General features: G+C 43.7%; 1 protein-coding gene across 1 annotated transcript in view; it reads left to right on the forward strand.

Annotated features, from left to right (window-relative positions):
• The window catches only part of WIPF1 (WAS/WASL interacting protein family member 1), a 56,276-nt gene extending 38,940 nt beyond the window's left edge, over positions 1-17,336 (forward strand). Inside the window, 8 exon segments of the mRNA XM_032114464.1 lie at positions 485-573; positions 2,022-2,151; positions 4,360-4,536; positions 5,761-6,296; positions 6,298-6,523; positions 9,257-9,469; positions 11,100-11,213; positions 12,506-17,336. Of these exon segments, the coding sequence (XP_031970355.1) occupies positions 523-573; positions 2,022-2,151; positions 4,360-4,536; positions 5,761-6,296; positions 6,298-6,523; positions 9,257-9,469; positions 11,100-11,213; positions 12,506-12,561 (1,503 nt within the window). The 5' untranslated portion in view covers positions 485-522 and the 3' untranslated portion in view covers positions 12,562-17,336.
• Positions 17,337-18,085: the final 749 nt, after the last annotated feature.

An 18,085-nucleotide genomic window follows, 5' to 3' on the forward strand; every position in this document is an offset into this window, starting at 1 on the left:
TGCTCTTCCACTCTACCCATAACAGTGTAGGTGTGGGACTCTTTTAGCAACTGAAGGGATTTAACAGGTCAACATCTTCTGAGTATGATCTTAAAGTATGATGCCTTCTTGAAGTAAGGGTTGATGGCTTAGCTACGGGACTATCCTGAAGCACTTCCATGGGAACAAGATTGTTGGATTTAACAGAGTTCAATTTGGTTACTGCATTTTGTGCACTGCCATAGCAATGCATGGATTGTGTAAGTGTTCAAAACTGGATGTGTGTATCTATGAGTTTATATGGCAGTGGGGATCATGTAGGGAACCCCTGTTTAAATATGCAGCTGGTTTCCATACAATATAAAGTGCTTTTTACAGATTATTTAGACTCAGAAATGTAGAATATAAACCTGTTAGCTGCAAGGATGTTTTTTAGCTGAGTAGAAATTTATTTATTAAGATGTATTAATCTCTGGACCTTGTGTGTTTGTGTTTTGCTGTGCAGGTTTCTTAGCGAGAGCAGACAGAACTCAGCCTTCCACCATGCCTGTGCCTCCCCCTCCAGCTCCCCCTCCACCCCCAACATTGGCCTTGGTAAGTTTTACAGGAGGTAAATGATGCACTGTTCTCTGCTGCTGCTTGTCACATTGAATAGGATGTCCAGAGATACTGAGGTGTGGATGAGGGTATCCATGATATTTGGGGAAAGCTCTCCAACATTTTGTTTATGGTTGATCACTGATCCTGCAAGAAGGACCATCGCTTCCACTGCCTTCCAGTGCTCATGTGGGTGTCACTATCCACTCTAATTCTCCATCCTTTTATTCCTCCCACACTGGTGGCTGATCTGGTGGAGAGGCAACAGCTGCCTCTGTCAGGAGAGTTGAAGTCTTGCTATCCCCTTGCCTTTCTCCAGACCTGTACTCCCACCTTGTCTCTTGTTCTGCTCCAGTACTTATGTGACTTGAGATGGAAAAACTCGATCCTATTGTTTAAATTTGGTAAGGATTGCTCTTAGCTAGCACAGCTCCCTCAGCCAGCCTGTGGTATCAGAGCACGGGATCCACTGCTGACACAACATGGTGGGTGAAACTACATCAGACCTGACTTAAGCTTAAACTGGAATAGGGCTTGTGCTGTGCTTGCCCTCCCAACAGTCAGCCACCTCACTGACAAGAAGGAAGAGGCTTCTTGAAATGCCATTTTAAAGTACCCAGATATTTTCAGTGAAAAACCCTAGCTGATTACACAGAATGGGCTGTGTCGCTCAAGAGTCTTTCCCTCATTTTCCACCACAAACAGTATATGGACTCTGCTTGGTCTCTCCATGACAACTCTTCCCACCTTTCAGGAAATCTCCATAACGCTGCTCTGATAAGTTAGAAAGTGTTTCCAGAACCATTTCCTAGAAGAAAGAGCCATATATATGTGCATGTATATGTGCATATAAGTGTATTGTTTGGAGGTTTTTTGTCCTTTCTTGAAAAACTGTGTCACCAAAACATAAAATGAAAAGAGAGGACCATTGAGACAAACCTCTTACGTCCAAAGGTTTTATTTTGTCTATATGGAGAGGTCAATATTATTGAAGTGGTGATTGCCATTTTGAAGTATTTCTGTCAAAGCTAAAATAGTAGACAAAGGTCTGTCTTTGCTCTGACTTATCTAGAATTTGTATTTCACTACAACTTTCAAGAACGTCCACCTTCTCGTATAATCAAGTTATGTGTGTAGGCTGTTCTTGGTCAGTCTCCAAGACGGCAATTTGCCACAGATATGCCTTGGCTTTAAAAAATCAGAGACTCTAAATCATGAGTTAAAAAAAGGTGAATTCACATAGAAGTGTTCTGTTTCTGATGAATAATGTGGGTTAGAATAGCAGTAGTGTTGGGGACTTCAAGTCAGTAACAAGGCCACATACCTTTAATATCATTCACAAAACTAGACGTGACATGCTACCTACCCACTCCTATTTGAGAAAAACTTTGTATGTAGAAGCTGAGGTTTATTTTGCCTCCTTATTTTTAATCTTTGTTTTGCAGGCAAATACTGAAAAGCCATCTCTGAGCAGGTCAGAACAAGCAGGGAGAAATGCTCTATTATCTGATATTACCAAAGGAAAAAAGCTCAAGAAGACTGTTACTAATGACAGAAGTGCTCCAATTCTAGACAGTAAGTATGATTCTGCATGTTGGAATTTCTGTAGGCATGAATAGTTCTACATATCTGAAAGCAGAAAATTATTTTGTGTATCATCAGATGAATTGCCATGAGAGTAGATAAAAGAAAGTGCCAGAAATTGGCGTGCATAGAAATAAATTCTGTTCATCATGAATGAACAGTCAGCTGAGAAATCAAGTACTGCTTATGAAATGTGAATGCTAATTTGTTTGCTAATTCTCATAAAGTGGTTTATTTTCCTGTTTGATTATATCAGAAAACTACGTAAGCCCTACCAGGAGTTCTGCTGAGGACCTGCAGCAGATCGGGCAAACAAAACCCCCATAAGGACTGAGGAGAGGGCAGAGAATAAAGTGGAATGTCAGACTCTACTTTTGTATAAACAATATAAGAATAAATGCATGCCTGGCATGACACCATTGCCTCCAGGATCACTTAGAGCAAAACCAGAGCCAGAAGCCACAGGTCTACCTGTGTGTCACTGCTGCATGCAGTTGTGCCACTCCTGGAGTGACTCAGGGGTGTTATCTTTTTGGCTGAGCCTTGCTGCTCAGCCTGCCCAGCAGTACTGCACAAGGCAGTGACTCTCCTTACCTGAATGGAAATAAGCTCTCTCTCCAGCTGTGCTGCTGCTGTGTCTCACAGCACATCTTGGTAGGTGCCGAGAGGAGGCTGGGGAAGCCCATGTAGCAGATTGGGAAGTATTGGGAAGACAGAACAGAAACAGGAACATAGGCCTGTGCTGACAGAGGAACAGCATTCATTACCTAAGGAGAAAAGACTCTTCTACAGACAGATTAGCAAATGTGATATACTTCAGTCTAGGTTTGGCCATGAAATTAAAGGCTGGACTGTGATAGGAACATGATGAGGAAAGAAAGAAATGCCCAGAGGAGTGTGACCAAATAAAAATAATTTTAAAAAAAATTAGATACAATCCTGCTATCAGCCAGCTAGTTTTTAAAGATTATCTCTGAATGTCAAGTTACATGTTCTAGTTATTGTAATGAGCTGGAGGGGATTAAAGGAGGGGGTAAACATTAAGATAAAAATGATGCAGCCTATTATCTTGTTTACATGAATTAACAAATAATGATGAAAGACTAAACAGCATTTCTCCAGAGGTTCACACCCTGTCTGAGTCAGAGCCAAACTGAGCTGACATGCTTAAGAAAGAGAAGGATAATGTGAAACATTCCCCCATGGATACAATCTTCCTTTTCTCGTAGGGAAATTTTTACAAGTGCTTTTCATCCACAGGTTTTAATTACTTTGAAGTCACTGAAATTTTTACCCACCTAAAGTTGTGGAAATCAAGATTCCAAGAAATTAAGCAACTGATCTTAGCCCATGTAGCCCAGCATCTGAGAGCTGATCACCACAAGATACCCCAACCTGTGCACCTGCTCATTTTGCAGTGATGCTCTGAATGGGGCTCTTCTTTGTATTGTAGTTGTGGAAACACTTTCATTTTACTTTTGACAACTCAGCTGTCACAGCAGAAATACTGACATTAGAGAGAAATGGGAGAGAAAGGGGAAGGGCAGTTAAAATAATTCCTGCCTGTTGGAAACATTAACAGCTAATGATCCTGTCACTGCACTTCTGAACCTACTGGAATGGCATCTCCATCCCTACTAGGCTTTGTTTAAATAAGTGGATATGTTGCAATGTCATCAATAATGAGAGAGTTCTGTGCATTCCCAGCAGTGATCCCGAAAGACACCTTCAAGAGGAAGGACCCTCTGCTTTCCTTCCCTTTTTCCCATGAGATTGCCCTGTCTCTGCTTATGGGGAAGTGGAGGAGAAGGATAAGAGAGCAAAAGTAGGAAGAAACGGAAATAAGCAACTAAGATGCTAACAAAGACTACATGATATTCTCAGAAGTCCCATCCATGCTCAGTTCCAAATTCTCTGCAGCAATTTGCTCTGCTGTCCAGTCTATAGCAGACTAAAGTGATGGCTTAATAAAACAGAGAGGCTGTGGTTATTATGGTTACTGCACCACCACAGTTACTGCACCACCACCACCTCCATGATGCAGTGGCAGTGGGATGATGGTAGCTCTGATGACCCAACCCTTGTGTGTTTTGAAAGTTCATCCATTTTTCCCCAGCTACAAGCATTACTCTAATGAAAGAGGTGACTTTGCAGGATCAATCTTGCTTCACTAATATGGGGGATTTTTTTTCCCAACAGAACCCAAAGGATCTGGTGGAGGTGGTGGCGGTGGCTTTGGAGGAGGTGGCGGTGGCAGTGGCGGGGGTTTTGGTGGTGGCAGTGGTGGTGGCTTCAGTGGAGGTGGACCACCTGGCCTTGGAGGCCTTTTTCAAGCAGGAATGCCAAAGCTCAGATCTGCTGCGAGTCGAGATGCTGGTAAGAAAGACCTTGAATTTTCAGTGGGAAAAAATGACATTGCTTTAAACCTTCATAGCACTAAATTACCTGCTGGGATTGAAAAACCCATCAAGTATTGTAGGCTCTTAGGAAATGTAATTTTCAGATTGAATCTTGGTTTATTCTTACTATTAGGTTTTATGAGGGAGAAGCAAAACTCCCTTTCCACCCATCCTCCTCATTATTGATGAAAACTAAAGATCCTGGTAGTGTTGAATTGCTACCTGCAAAGTACAGTCAGGCAGATTACATCCTGCCTTAGCTGCTGGTGTACAGGACCAGAGGGGAACACAGGAGGATCCAGGCTAATTCTTTCTTGTGCACCAAGAAAAAGGATCTACTTTCCAAATGGAAAGTACTTCTGTGTCAGCTCCACAGCAGCATGATTTGCTGCTTAGGGAGTGGTGAGGCTTCCCAGCTGGCTGGTATGCACACTGCAGGTAGAGGCTTGTCTGGAGCAGGCAGTGTGCTTCTGGCTGACAAAACAGCTGCCCGAAGCCTCATGCCCCTTTAAATGAAGGACATCTGGGGCCACTGAGTTTTTTAAGTTTAAGAACATAGGATTTCATGCTTGTTGAAGAACGACTATGCAATGGGAGTTGTAGAGTGTTACAAATACTACATATTTTATAACCTAACATAATTTTTCAGCACGTGTGTACAAAACAGTCTCTCAGAGCTGGTATTTTTTGTTGTGTCACAGTCTATTTTGTGAACTTGTATTAATACAAAAGCTCCTGGCATCGCAGAACAGTACTTCTGAACTGCAGGGCCACCTGTCTTCTTCCTGATGTGCACAACTAGATCCTTAGATCACAGCTACTAGAAAGGGCTAAAAAGAGCCTTTTGCTGGACTTCTGTTGTTATACATAATTTTAAAGCTAGGATTTATTTGCTCTCACGTTGACAGTATTCAGAACTTGTTCTTCACCATTTCTTCCCTCCCTGTTCTATTGCTTGCTGTGTGACGGCCGCACCACTTGTGTTACTTTGTGGCCTCTTAACTCGTCCCTCATAAGCAATATCAGGATGTCACCTGCTACTCTGGCACCTCTGGAGTGGTTCTCCAGCGGTACCGGGGTTGGGGCTGAGCCTCAAGGCAGGGGTGGCGGCGCCCTGGCCGCTCGCAGTCTCGGGACGCGGCCCGTTCGGAACCGCAGACTCGGTGCGACGGCGCTGATGCTCCCTCTCCTGTGTCCACAGACGCCGGGGGAGGCCGCCCGCCCGTCCTGCCGCCCGGAGGCCGCTCCGCCGCCGCCAAGCCCTTCTGCCCGCCGAGCGGCCCGCCGCGCTTCCCGGGGCCGCCCTCGGGGCCGCGCACCGCCGTCCCGGACCCGCAGAGGAGCCGCGTGCCGCCGCCGAGGCCCGACGCCGGCTCGAAGCCCGAGGCGGCACCGCCGCCGGTGCCCAGCACGCCCCGACCCATCGCCTCCAGCCTGCACAACCGGGGGTCGCCGCCGGTACCGGGGCTGAACCGGCAGCCCAGCTTGGGGCCCTCGCCCCCGCCCTTCCCGGGCAGCCGGGGCGCGGGGTCGGCCGGGCCCCTCCGGCAGCCCGGCCCCGGCGCGGCGTCCCCGTTCTCGGGTCGGCCGCCGCTGCCGCCCACCCCGGGCCGGCCGGCGGAGGACAAGCCGCCGCCCCCGCCGCCGCCCCCCGCCGGGCACCGGCCGCCCGCCGCTCGGGAGGCGTCTCTGCCGCCGCCGCCGCCGCAGAACAGCAAGCCGCCCGTGCCCGCCGCCCCCCCGGCCCGCCCTCGGCGCCCCGGCGCCCCCGCTGCCCCCCAGCAGGCCGGGGCCGCCCCCGGTCCCGCCCGCCCCCGCCGGCGGCGACGAGATGCCGCGGCTGCCGCAGAGGAACATCTCGCTGGGGTCGTGCCCGGCGCCCGGCGGGGGCCGCTCCGGACCGCTGCCCCCGCCGCCCGGCGAGAGGCCGCCGCCGCCCGTCAGAGACCCGCCCGGCCGCTCAGGTAGGGAGCGGGGACAGGTGGCACGGGGCCAGGGTGCTTCGGCCGGGACAGATGGCACGGGGCGAGGGTGTTTTGGCCATGCCCGCACCGGCTTCACGTGCTCAACAAACACATCCCAGGATGACATCCTGGGGGCACTAGGGATTCTGCAGTTGGAAGCGAGGGTTGATGGGCATCGTGGTGGCTTAAGGAAAGTCACAGCGAATCACCAGTGTGCTCACGTGTACTTTTGCAGATCCGGTAACTTTGATTATAGTCACTGTAATTGAAAAGGGTTGCAAACGGGATTTCCCCATTACGTTCTTTGATGCAAAGAAGCTTCTGGTAAGGTGACAGCATCTGACTTCCTGAGTCAACCAGCGTGAGTTAATGGTGGCGTTCTTGCGAGTGGAGGTTTGCGGAACCTGACCCTCTACGTGTTGGGAGACACAAACACAGTCGAATACAAACAGGTTTAATAAAAGACCTAGCCAGCAGTTGTTAAATGTAATTGCAGTTGTTACAGTGTGACTAAGTGTTGTTACTTACCATATGTAGATATGAAATTAGACTAAAAGTAGGATTGTTTCCTTTGAGTTATTTCATAATGTACTTTGTCCTCTGTGACAGCTGTTGTTCATAACTTTTAAGAATTGCACATCATAACTCAGCTGTCTAATACCTGATAGTTGTCCCTTTGGAGATGAGAGAATTTAGGCACAGTCAGGCCCTGTAACATCAGGAGGAGAAATGCACAGAAGATACTGCTGGGAAACTCCATAGAGTTGCCTTTCATTTTATCCTTTGAAATAAACTCAGAAATCATCTCTAGCCTGCCCAGTCCTAGACAATAGAATTGAATGTCTTGGGAACTCCCACAGACAGCTATCTATGTTGGTTTCCAGCTCCTTGAACCAGCCTGGATCTCCAACACCTGCAGCAGCTGTGCAGCTACAGAAAATAGTGGTCCTGAAACTGTGCTTTGTAGAGCTGGTTGTGCACCCAGAGGATGGCACAACGCTAGTGCACCCTGCAGTAAATAAATCAGAGAAATCCCATGACAGTTGACTGGGAGGATGGATCAAAGTTGCAGAGAGTGTCTGCAGTTATTCAGTCACTTCCAAGAGTTTGTTTTGTGATAGCCTTCCACCAGCGCTTTCCTAGTTGACTCTTTGCAGATGGTTTTAGCAAACCTGCACTACCTTTCTTCTGGCTCAGTAAGTAGAAGGAAGTTGTAGCAATACATTCTAATCATAAATACACCTATTCTGCAGTAGTTCAGTATAGACAATGAAGTTTAGCTAGGTTTAGAGAGAGCAAGCAAAACTATTCTGAAAGTTGCTGAATGCTTCTCATTCTTTGAAACCATTCCCTGAAGGCAAACTGTAGTAATTTGTAAAATAAGAAGTACAGCATGTTTCTTGAAACATGTTTCAATGCTTGTTGCTGGAGACACAATATCTACCGCTCTCTTTTTCAAAGTGCATGTCTGTAGATAGATTTCATCAGGACACGGAAGCATTTATTCAAAATTAGCATAATTGTCAGTTGCCCAACTGTGCCAAACAGAGGTAGTGAGACTTTTGAACATGCGTAACTCTCCACACCCTCTGCTTCACCTTCTTGTGTCCTAACCATGGGCACTTCTTTCCCTGGCAGCAGCAGCTTTCCTGTCTTTATTTACTTTTCTTGTAGAAGCACCCTTCCCCCTGCCCTCAGGACAGCCCTGGGTCTGTATTACATGGGCTGTGCCTTCACATTTGACCTGTTTCATCCTTGCCAGTTACAGATACACAAACACTGGAAATGCCAGTCTATGTGTGAGGTCTGTTTCCAGTTTAGAGGGAGATGGAGATGCTCCACCGAAAAACCTGTCATGCAGCCCTTTTGTTTATAAATGAGTGAGCTGATGAGCTGCTGCTTAATGCAGCCACTCCTGGGCTGAGCTCCCCTGTGCACCACCGCGGATGCTGGCTGTCACACCCACAGGGGACCACCCCTATGGACAAAGAGCCTCTGAGGGTAGCAAGTGTCTTCCGTCCTCTTGCCTTGCAATGATACATAGAAAGGAAATGTGTTACGGTTTGGACCTCCACAGCACCCTGAATTCCAGCTGTGACTTCTGCTTGTTGTGGCCACTGTCGATTTAGAGTGGTTTAAAAGTAGCTTCAAGGACCAGCACCTCTACAGAGGGAAATTGTTACAGCGGGGATTACTGTAACACGCATATATCAAACCAGGAGTCCCGTGGAAAAGAAATATATATGGACCGACAGATTCTTGGTAGATGTTTCAGAGATGTTTATTTCTCCAGCCGCATGGCCGGGGCTCTGCCGAGGAACTGCTCAATCCTGGGACCCGAGGGTCCTTGCCCACGCAGGGGAACACAAAACAACCAATGGGGAACGAGGCTGACCCCATGTCTGTCCCCAGGACCCCTCTCCCAGGGCTACATGGCGGGGGGGGGGGGGGGAGAGACCCCAACAGGAAATGGGAACATGGACACTGCAGTGTATTTATGTTTAGATACGTCCTGCTCCTCTGAGCTGTACTCTCCAAATCAGCACTAAATCCCTAGAGAGCCCTGGAGAGCAGGGAAGTGGGTGCTGAGGGCCATTACCCCTTGGGGCCAAGGGTCCTAAAACAGCCCGTTTTGTTAGCGGGAGGCCTTGGAATGCAGGCAGTCGCTTTCCACTGGCATAGTAACCCCTGGCGTTAACAGCATTTGTGTGCTTGCCTCTTGCTTTGCTCTAGGCCCGCTCCCACCACCTCCTCCCATAAGCAGGAACGGAAGCACTTCCAGGGCTTTGCCCACTACTCCCCAGCTGCCTTCCCGAGCAGGGCTGGACAGCCAGAGAGCTGGACCACGACCTCCGCTTCCCCCCGACCGGCCAGGCTCAGCAGCGCCGCCGCCACCACCGCCACCTTCAGCAGCTGTCAGAAACGGCTTCCAGGATCCAGGTGATGGTGAGCCATCCTCCCAGCTGTTTGTCCTCCACAGAGAAGGTGTAGTGGCTTTTGGCCTTAATACCTAAAAAAAGGTTTGCGATAGAGACTTTGTTTCTAGTGCCAGCCTTTGATTTCTGACCAACAGAGGTGTCACTTGAGTCTCAGTTAACCCTGTCAAGTAAGAACAGGATAAATATTCTACCTAGAGCAGAGTTGCAAAGTCATCAATACAGTCTCCGAAATAACCCTTTGAAAAATACCCTCAAAAAAGGAAGGGGATTGTTTCAACTCTAATATTAATTCAAACCACAGCTACACTGACACTTTGGAAGTTGGAACAAGTTAGATGACTCAAAAGCTGAAAAACAGATGAAGGAAGGGATTGTCAGAACATTACTGAAAATGTCAAGTATCTATTTCTGCTAGTGTTTATTGAAAAGATGAGGTCCAAGATTGCTGTGTTTTAAAGATTCATCATGCTTTTCAATTGTTTTCTATTTACATAGAACACATAAATCCTTCAGTTAATTATGGGAGGCCAAAATTGGTATTTCTGACATTTATAAGGTTAGAAAAAGCAAACAGAAAATGAAACTGTAACTCACGCTTTTGAAACATCTTTACACATCAGGTATGGCAGAAGGATCACAGGCATATTTTTTCCTACACAAGTCATTTGCAGGGTTCAGAACATGCAGTTCCTTTACACTCCAGTTTCTGATTGCAGCTTTGGGAGTAAACATAGAAAAAGTGGATGCCAGCAAATAACCACATGTACAAATGCCAGGTAGAACTTACTCAGCTGTTCATTACATTATGCAGTAAAATATCACAATATCACAAGAAAGTTATGGTTGCAGAGTCCTGAAGCAAGTAAGTGAAGAAATGATGAAGTTTAAATTAGCCCACACTTTCTTCCTTAGGCTTTCAAAACCAAGTGCAGAACAGAGCTCTTGGAACATTTCCTATTATTTCAGTGGAGAAACCGATCAGCTTGCTTTATTCTTTAGAGTTCTGTAGACTCAATAAGTACAGCAAAAAGGCCTCTGTAGTCTAAAGAGATACAGCTTCAAGTCACATATTTTTCCATTTTTGACAGTAATTATATATAGGATTTTCTGTCATAAACTTTAGCATAATGGCCCCAAATTTTCTTCTTCCAGTATAAATATTAAGAGAGAAAACCCCATGCTTATAGGAGTGTGCTTTTAATGATGCTTTTGAGCTCTATATATCAATGGCACATGAGTATCAGGAAGTTCTGTACCAGGACCAAAATACTGTTCTGAAGCAGGAGAAACTAGGCAGTTCTGGTAGAATATATACATATACATATATATATATAAAAGCAGATCTGTTACACATGAAAGGGAGAGTAACACTTATTTTAGTTGGAGTTATGGCTGATTTCCTGATACAAGATTTTGCATTAAATTGGCAAATTGATCAATCAAAGTTTAAAAATTTTTCATTCCCAAACTAACCTAAAGCATCATCTTCCCTGGCTTCCTAAGAGAATGCTGGTTCCATTCTCACCTGTGTAAGCATTTTGCAACATAGAACATGCATCAAACATGATGTTAATGTCAATTTACTTTCTTAAGCTATGTCAGAAAACTAATGATTGAATTGCATGGGATTTTTTCAGATGAATGGGAAAGCAGATTTTCTTTTCATCCGATATCTGATTTGCCACCTCCAGAGCCATATGTACCCATGAATAGAAGTTATCCCAGTAAACTAGCAAGAAATGAAAGTAGAGGTAAGTTGGAATTTCAGTGTATTGTCCTAAAACCAATGTGGATGGGAAAGAGTCTGGATGCTGAAGTTTCCAGACTTCTCCGACTAACAGTCTGGTCATTCTTCCTCACCACACAGGAAAAGCTAAATGCAGTTTCACAGGTACAAGCCCTCTTAAACTTGTATTTGAGTGGGGAATTGTTTGGTTTCGAAGTTGAAACGTACTGTAAGTGACCAGCTCTGCCATTATAGTCAGCCCTTCTGCTCTAGGTAGCCAGAACCACAAAATCCCTCAGGACTTTCTCCTCATTTCCCATCTAAATTCATGCACAACTCATTTATTTTCATGCCAGCATCATCCTTGAGTTTAGTTTCCCTCTCTTCTTGTGTGTTAAACTCCTCATGTTTTTTAAGACAACAGTCCTCTCAGTTCTTGTTTTGATGGGCTGATTCAGTCCGGATGTACTACACTCTGCTTCCAAGCCATCGTCTCTGATCATCAGAGCTGCTTAGGTATACATTTCAGTTTGATTTTTTCTTTTCCAATTGGTGTTACATGCTGTTCCAGTTCAGATTTCAAACATCTTCTCCAGCAGCATGAATGTTTCCTATCTTCATTAGTGGTATTTTGCCTGATACACCCAAGGATCAATGACTTCTTTCACAACCAGTGACATTGGTGGCTCATAGTTATCCTGTAATCATCTGTACACTCAGATGTTTCTCTCCTGTTTCCAGATGATGAAGGTTTGGTTTGAAGCAGAGACTCCTGTTAGTCTCTGACCCTTCACTTTGCCCTTTTACCTTTCATCCCATTTGTACTGGTCCACAAATGAAGGCAAAGTAACATATGCATTTTTTTGTGTTTCCTTTTATGAGTTTGCTATGAAAATCTTCATACAGGGAAAAACATTAAGAGCTTTGAAATTTTACTGTGTTTAGAGTTTGCCACTTTTCATTGAGATTTGCATGTATTGCAAGTAGCACTGAGAAGTTGTGTGTTCACATAAGTTAGTAGGGCTAACAAGAACTATCAGTCTGTTTAGAGAAGGGGACAATGGACCAAAATACATGTGTTTTCCATACATTAGGGACAGCATTGGTTAAAAACGTTATTTTACAGTGTTTGAAGTTCTGATGTTGTTTAATAAACTAACCAGAAACTCTACAAAGTTGGTTTTTTTTAATGGCCAGGCATGAAAATTAGTAGATCTTCACCAGTTGCTTTACTTAATTGCTTGGATGTAAACTCCTCCTTCAAAAGAAGGAGCATTCCAGGAAGAGTAACACAAAAAAACCTTCTTTCTCTTTTAGGTGGGTCTGTCCGAAAAGAAAGAGGTGCCCCCCCGCTCCCACCGATACCAAGGTGAAATGGGTTCTGGCCCATCTTTGGGTGACATCTGTTCTCAAGTTTCCTTCGGGTCAGCTCTCCTGTCCACATGACTGGAAAGTTGTCTGTCTTGATTGATTTCCACTTTTGGCTTGTCAGCTGGAACAAACTTCAGTCTCTATTACAGAAGTAATAGGTGTGGCTTATGGACTATAGTTGCTCAAAGCTATGAGTTTTATTCGCTTATACTGCAGGCATTTTGTGGACCTTACACAACGTACGTGCGTCATGCTTACCGCATCCAACCCTGTCCCCTGGAGAGCTCCATGGGAGGTCTGGCTTTGAATTTGATAGAGCTTGAACGAAGCTGTTTCATTCACTTTGGGTACAGTAGCTGTGTTATTTTAATGATAAAGTATTTGATGTTTAAAAAAACAGTTGCTGGGTAAAAAGCATAGCCAGGAGTCCCCTGGATCCTTCTTTGCATGCCTAACTCAGCCCATCTGCTTCTGCAAGCCATAGACCTACTACATGGTGATATAGAGTTCATCTTTAACTTTTTCACTTAAGCTTAGTCAAGCAAATCTTAAGCAATGCACAGCACATCCTGCCTCAAGGATGGAGTGTCTCTGGCCTTGTTTTTATCTGCAGAGAATCTTCCAAAGAAAAGCACAAGTGAAGAATTCATCAGCATAAAAATATGTATATTGTTTTATCCCCTCTTTCCTATTTTTTTAGTAGTGTTATGTGTTCTGTGACCTAATTCTTTCCTACTCTTACGTGGACCAACGCACATCATGTCATCTGTACCCTGGATTACTGTAATGCCCTCTGCCTGATACTGCATGTGAAGAGTCCTCAGAAAGTAGTCTGGGTGCAAACGCAGCCTGTAGTTTCAGGCTCCTCCTGTAAAGCATCACTAATGCCAGTGCTCCACAGACTGCTTTCCAGTTGTTTCTTTGGTACAACTAAATGATGGGGTTTGATTTATAAAGCTTCTTGGCACTTAGGTAACAGAGAGCTTGTATTTGACTTACATTATGGTAGAGCAGCCAAGGTGAAAAATGTTCCTAAGTGAAAGCCCTTTGATGTTCTGAAGGGGGTCCGAGGTTTGTGCATTCAAGTGGGAGCATCCAAAATTTGGTGTCTGCACTGGTTCAAGAGAAATGGAAAGATTTGGTCTTCTGAGTTGGCCACGAAGCCTGTCCTTTCAAACTTTGCTGAAAGGAGTCTCTACAGAGAACTGCAAGGCTTACATTAATAGAAGACAGAGTAAAGTATTCTAACATTGTGACAAGTGGTTAATATGTTTAATGGCTTTTGAATTTGTGTATGAGAAAAGAGCTCATTGTATGAGTGAATTTTACAAGTGGATCTAAGTGTGTATAAAATGCCTTTGGAAATTAAGGAAGATTATCATTCTGGATTTGAAATATTGGTGAATGATAGTTCTTTGTTAATTGGACCTCTGAAGTTTAGCCCTGAAAAATTACCCCTCAGTCTCATCAGCAGTATGTTTCTTCAGTGTGCTCCTTGGGATCCCTGCCAAGCCTGTGTCAGCAGCCATGCATGGGTGTTGCTCAAAAAAACCCAAAATAAAACATAAAAACTAGTCATGTAGGTTAAGAAAATGTTTCTCTAGCATGGGAGACATGATCCTAAGTACACTCTGTGGCTAGAATGAGGTCAGTCCTTGAAAATCTAGGGAATTTAGCCAGAGAGTCTGGACCCTACTGAAATGTCTGTGCATAGGGCTTTTGCTCTGTTTGTGAGTGGGGAGGGGCAGATCCACTTTCTGCCTGGCAGCCTGGACATCGCATTGAAGGGGATGAGACCAGAGTCAGATTTGGCCAGATCAAATTTAATTTGGTCTTTTCAGTGTTTGTTTACAAAATCTTGTTAGCTGTGATAGCATTTGATCATGTACCTGTTTTTTACAGTTTTATATCTAATGACCGATTTTAAGTTACTGTTTATGGTCTTGAACCTGCAATTAAATGCGCAGGCGCAGGGATGTATCTACATCCAGTTGCAGGATCGTGGCTGTAAGAGTTTCTTAAACAGATATTGGTGGGACCTCCATGTGACAGGTGCACCTTGGGATCAAACCTGGCACAATGCTGAATTTGTATATGTATTTTATGGATGTCACTTAAACAAAGTGCCTATCTCTTTTGGATATTATTTTGTGAATAGAAGTCCAAATAAGATTTTTAGGATAATAACTTAAAGGATAAATTATTGTATTCATATTTTAAAACCGAAGTACAGAATAACTTTCTAAGGAAAAATATTTTGAATTCAAGAATACAGTATTTTCAATACCTTGACCTGCCAAATCCTTGTTAATATCCAAATAGCTATGCAGCCAAAAAAAAACCCCAGCCCTCCAGAAATTATATCTTTTTTATAACTTAGCTGCTTCCAACATGACTGTTTTATTTTGATAAGTCAATGAAAATGCTGCCCAGTGTTCTGCCAACTCTCTGTATCATAGAAATTATCCTGTATTTGATCTTTTCAGCAAGGTTTTCTGACCAGAAATCTGGACCACTACCAAAGACTTGGAAAACCAGCTTCAGTTTCACTTTAAAATGTGCCATGTAAAAGGCCCCCAGTTAACAAGCCAAGAATCTTGAGCTGCTTAGGTTTTAGCAATTCTTTTTTTTTTTTAGAGATGTTTGGCATACATGTAAAATATCTTAACACTGCAGAAAGAGGCATTTTTGTTCACATAACAACAGCGTTTCCATTTATATGTTTTGCTGTAAAAGTCCTTAGATATATTCCAGAACAATGCAGCCTTTTATCATTCAATATATTGCTTCATGTAGCAGTAGCTATTTACAATATGATCAGTATTAAAATATTTATTTCACTATGAAGTGTTAAAAAAGAATAATACAAAACAGATTGAATCAATGGTGCCTTATGACTTTTTTAGTCAACTTTTCTGTGTCTCAATAGAAGAATTAATAGATGTTGCTCTTCCAGGTCCTAACATAAACAGTGCCGACAGTAGCATTTTACAGTGTTTGAGCCAAGCCCTGCTGTTGTTATGTGCTTGATCTGCTAACTCCAGGTGGAGCTCAGTGTATGGAGAGACCACTGGATCAGTGTGTGTTGGTGAGGTGTATGTGGGCCCTGGTTGGCTTCACAAGCAATTGCTGGGATTGCTCTGAAAATTTAGACCTGTCCCAAAACCAGTGTCTGACACTGCTGCCCACACAGCCCAGCTGATTTCAGTGTGGTTGCATAGGTTACAGAACTAAATTTGGTTCACTGCTTGCATATCAGATTTGCTGGGTTTGTTTCAATGGCATTGTATTACAAACCTTCACACCTCATCTTCTAATGTTATTGCTAAGGCTCAGACTGCGTGACAACAGCCACGGATGTTCATTTTTGTTTAATTCAACTCCGTAAATAAAATGAGAATAATTTTGTACCATGTAAAAATAATTTCTGCTCTATATTTTTGGAAGAAAAGCACATGTTATGTTTGTTATGACTTTCTGCACCAGCTGTTGTGTGAAGAGGTCACAGTGATGAATGTTCAGAGTTGTTAAAGGAAACTCAGCTTGTGATTCAGGAAGTGTATATTTCTGTAAATGAAATAAATAACATTGCAAAGTTCTTGTTTAAAAGCCAGCGTTTCCCAACACTAAAAGAATCATAAGGATTTTTTTTTTCTGCAAGACAGAACTGTGAAAGAAGTTCCTTTTATTGTCATTTTAAAAACTGGTAGTTTCTCCTTGCAGCATCAACTGTTTACAGGACACTTGTAGAAGCAGATCTGTCATGGAGCAGAGGATAAAGGAGCCAAACTGCTATCATGCCTCACATGTATTGTAACAAAACAATTTTCTGTGCAGAAGTATGGAAATAGAAAGGGTACTTTTTGCCTTGGAAGAAAAGAATGGAGTTAAGTGATCAAACCAAGATTATTGTAAGCAGAATGTCAAATGTTGAGAGACCTAGAGAGGGCCCCTTGGCCACAGGACGCTGGAAAAGAGAAGATTGCTCAAGGAAATAAAAACCAATTGGCTGAATGTTGTTACCAGTACTAGAGTAAAAATTATGGTATAAAATGTGCATGTTGTAGTTCCACATCACAGTGGTGTCAACAGCTTTGTCTCACAGCTGGGTGCAAACAACCTGTTACAGCGGTACATTGACTCCATGTAACACAGATTGTGCGAGCTTTAATCTTTCAAACAGTATTCACCAGAAAATAAGGAGAATCTCTCACCTAAGATATCCAGGAGCACATTAAGTGCAAATTCATGGAATGGTTCTTCATGTACATTGGAAGAAAACAGGGACCTTGTAGCCTGTAGGATGGATGTGTTTGGACCATTCAGTTAAAAGGTAAACTGGAGCATTGGCAAAGAGGGGAGTATTGGAGTAACTCAGGCAGAAGCAGGGCATGTGTATATGGTCTCAGTGAGTATGCAGCAGGTGGGCGTGCTGACTAAAAAAGAAAAAATGGAAACTACATATCTTAAAAAAGGGAGTAACCGTTTCTGTGTGTTGCCATTTTGAAATACGGTGTCTGTGATAAATATTCCTTAGTGTAAACTAATGCGTGCAGAGGAAGACATCTAAATTTGGACTTCCAAAGCCACACAAGAGAGAGGGAAACATAAAACAGGCTGAGCAGAAAGTAACATTTCTATCAGATGCTTAAAGTTTGAGCTTTTTATAAAATATTAATCTGGTTCTGTGAAATTTTTTGCTTAACATGTATTTTGTAAGTGATTTTGTTCTCCTTATTTTTCTGTCCTATACCAAATAAATTTTACTTTTATTTAATTGGTGGTGCAGACTGTTACATTGAGGACAACCACAGTTACTTCTTTGACAAAAGCACGTGTTGGCTTTAGCAGGAGTGTAGCAGCGAGCCTGGCAGGAGCTGGGGTGAGCTGTTCTCTTCCTCTCCTGTCTGCCATTGCACAGCAGCACAGCACTAATGCTCAGAGGACTTTGGTCCTACATACAAGGAAGGACATCTGCAGATAAGGAGAAATAATGAGTTTACTTTAGGATAAAGAATGATTGAAAAGCAGTGGTTAGAGATGCTGTACTTGTGTGTGGCTGTTGGGTGAGCTGTGGCCATTGGCTCTTGACAGGGCAAGCTAGGCACTTGCTGGGGGAGATGACAAGGAAAATCACTGTAGTTAAGTGTAGATTTTTTAGGTTTGTTGTGTCTCCACTCACAAGGCAGAAGGCTGACAGGGAATATGAAATAGACTAAACCCTCCTTTTGACTTTGGAGCTCTGTTCTTGATCATAGGTGTTAAGCTTTTCAGATAATTTGGACCAGGCTCATCAAAGACCTTTGATAAAAGTCCAGAGGAGGTTCAAATTCAGACTACACTTCCAGCTTCTCCTTACAAGAGTCATTTAAAACCCTGAGCTAAAAAGCTCTGTACTATAACTCATCTGTCTTGCAAAGACTTTAACATCAGGTTTACTCTTACACAGGCTGTGGATCTTTTGACATCTCTGGGGACTGCTTGTTGATACCTTCATTTTACAGACTGGCTGAGACAGAGCACTTT

Source organism: Corvus moneduloides, chromosome 7, assembly GCF_009650955.1.
Source record: "Corvus moneduloides isolate bCorMon1 chromosome 7, bCorMon1.pri, whole genome shotgun sequence".
NCBI classification, from domain to species: domain Eukaryota; kingdom Metazoa; phylum Chordata; class Aves; order Passeriformes; family Corvidae; genus Corvus; species Corvus moneduloides.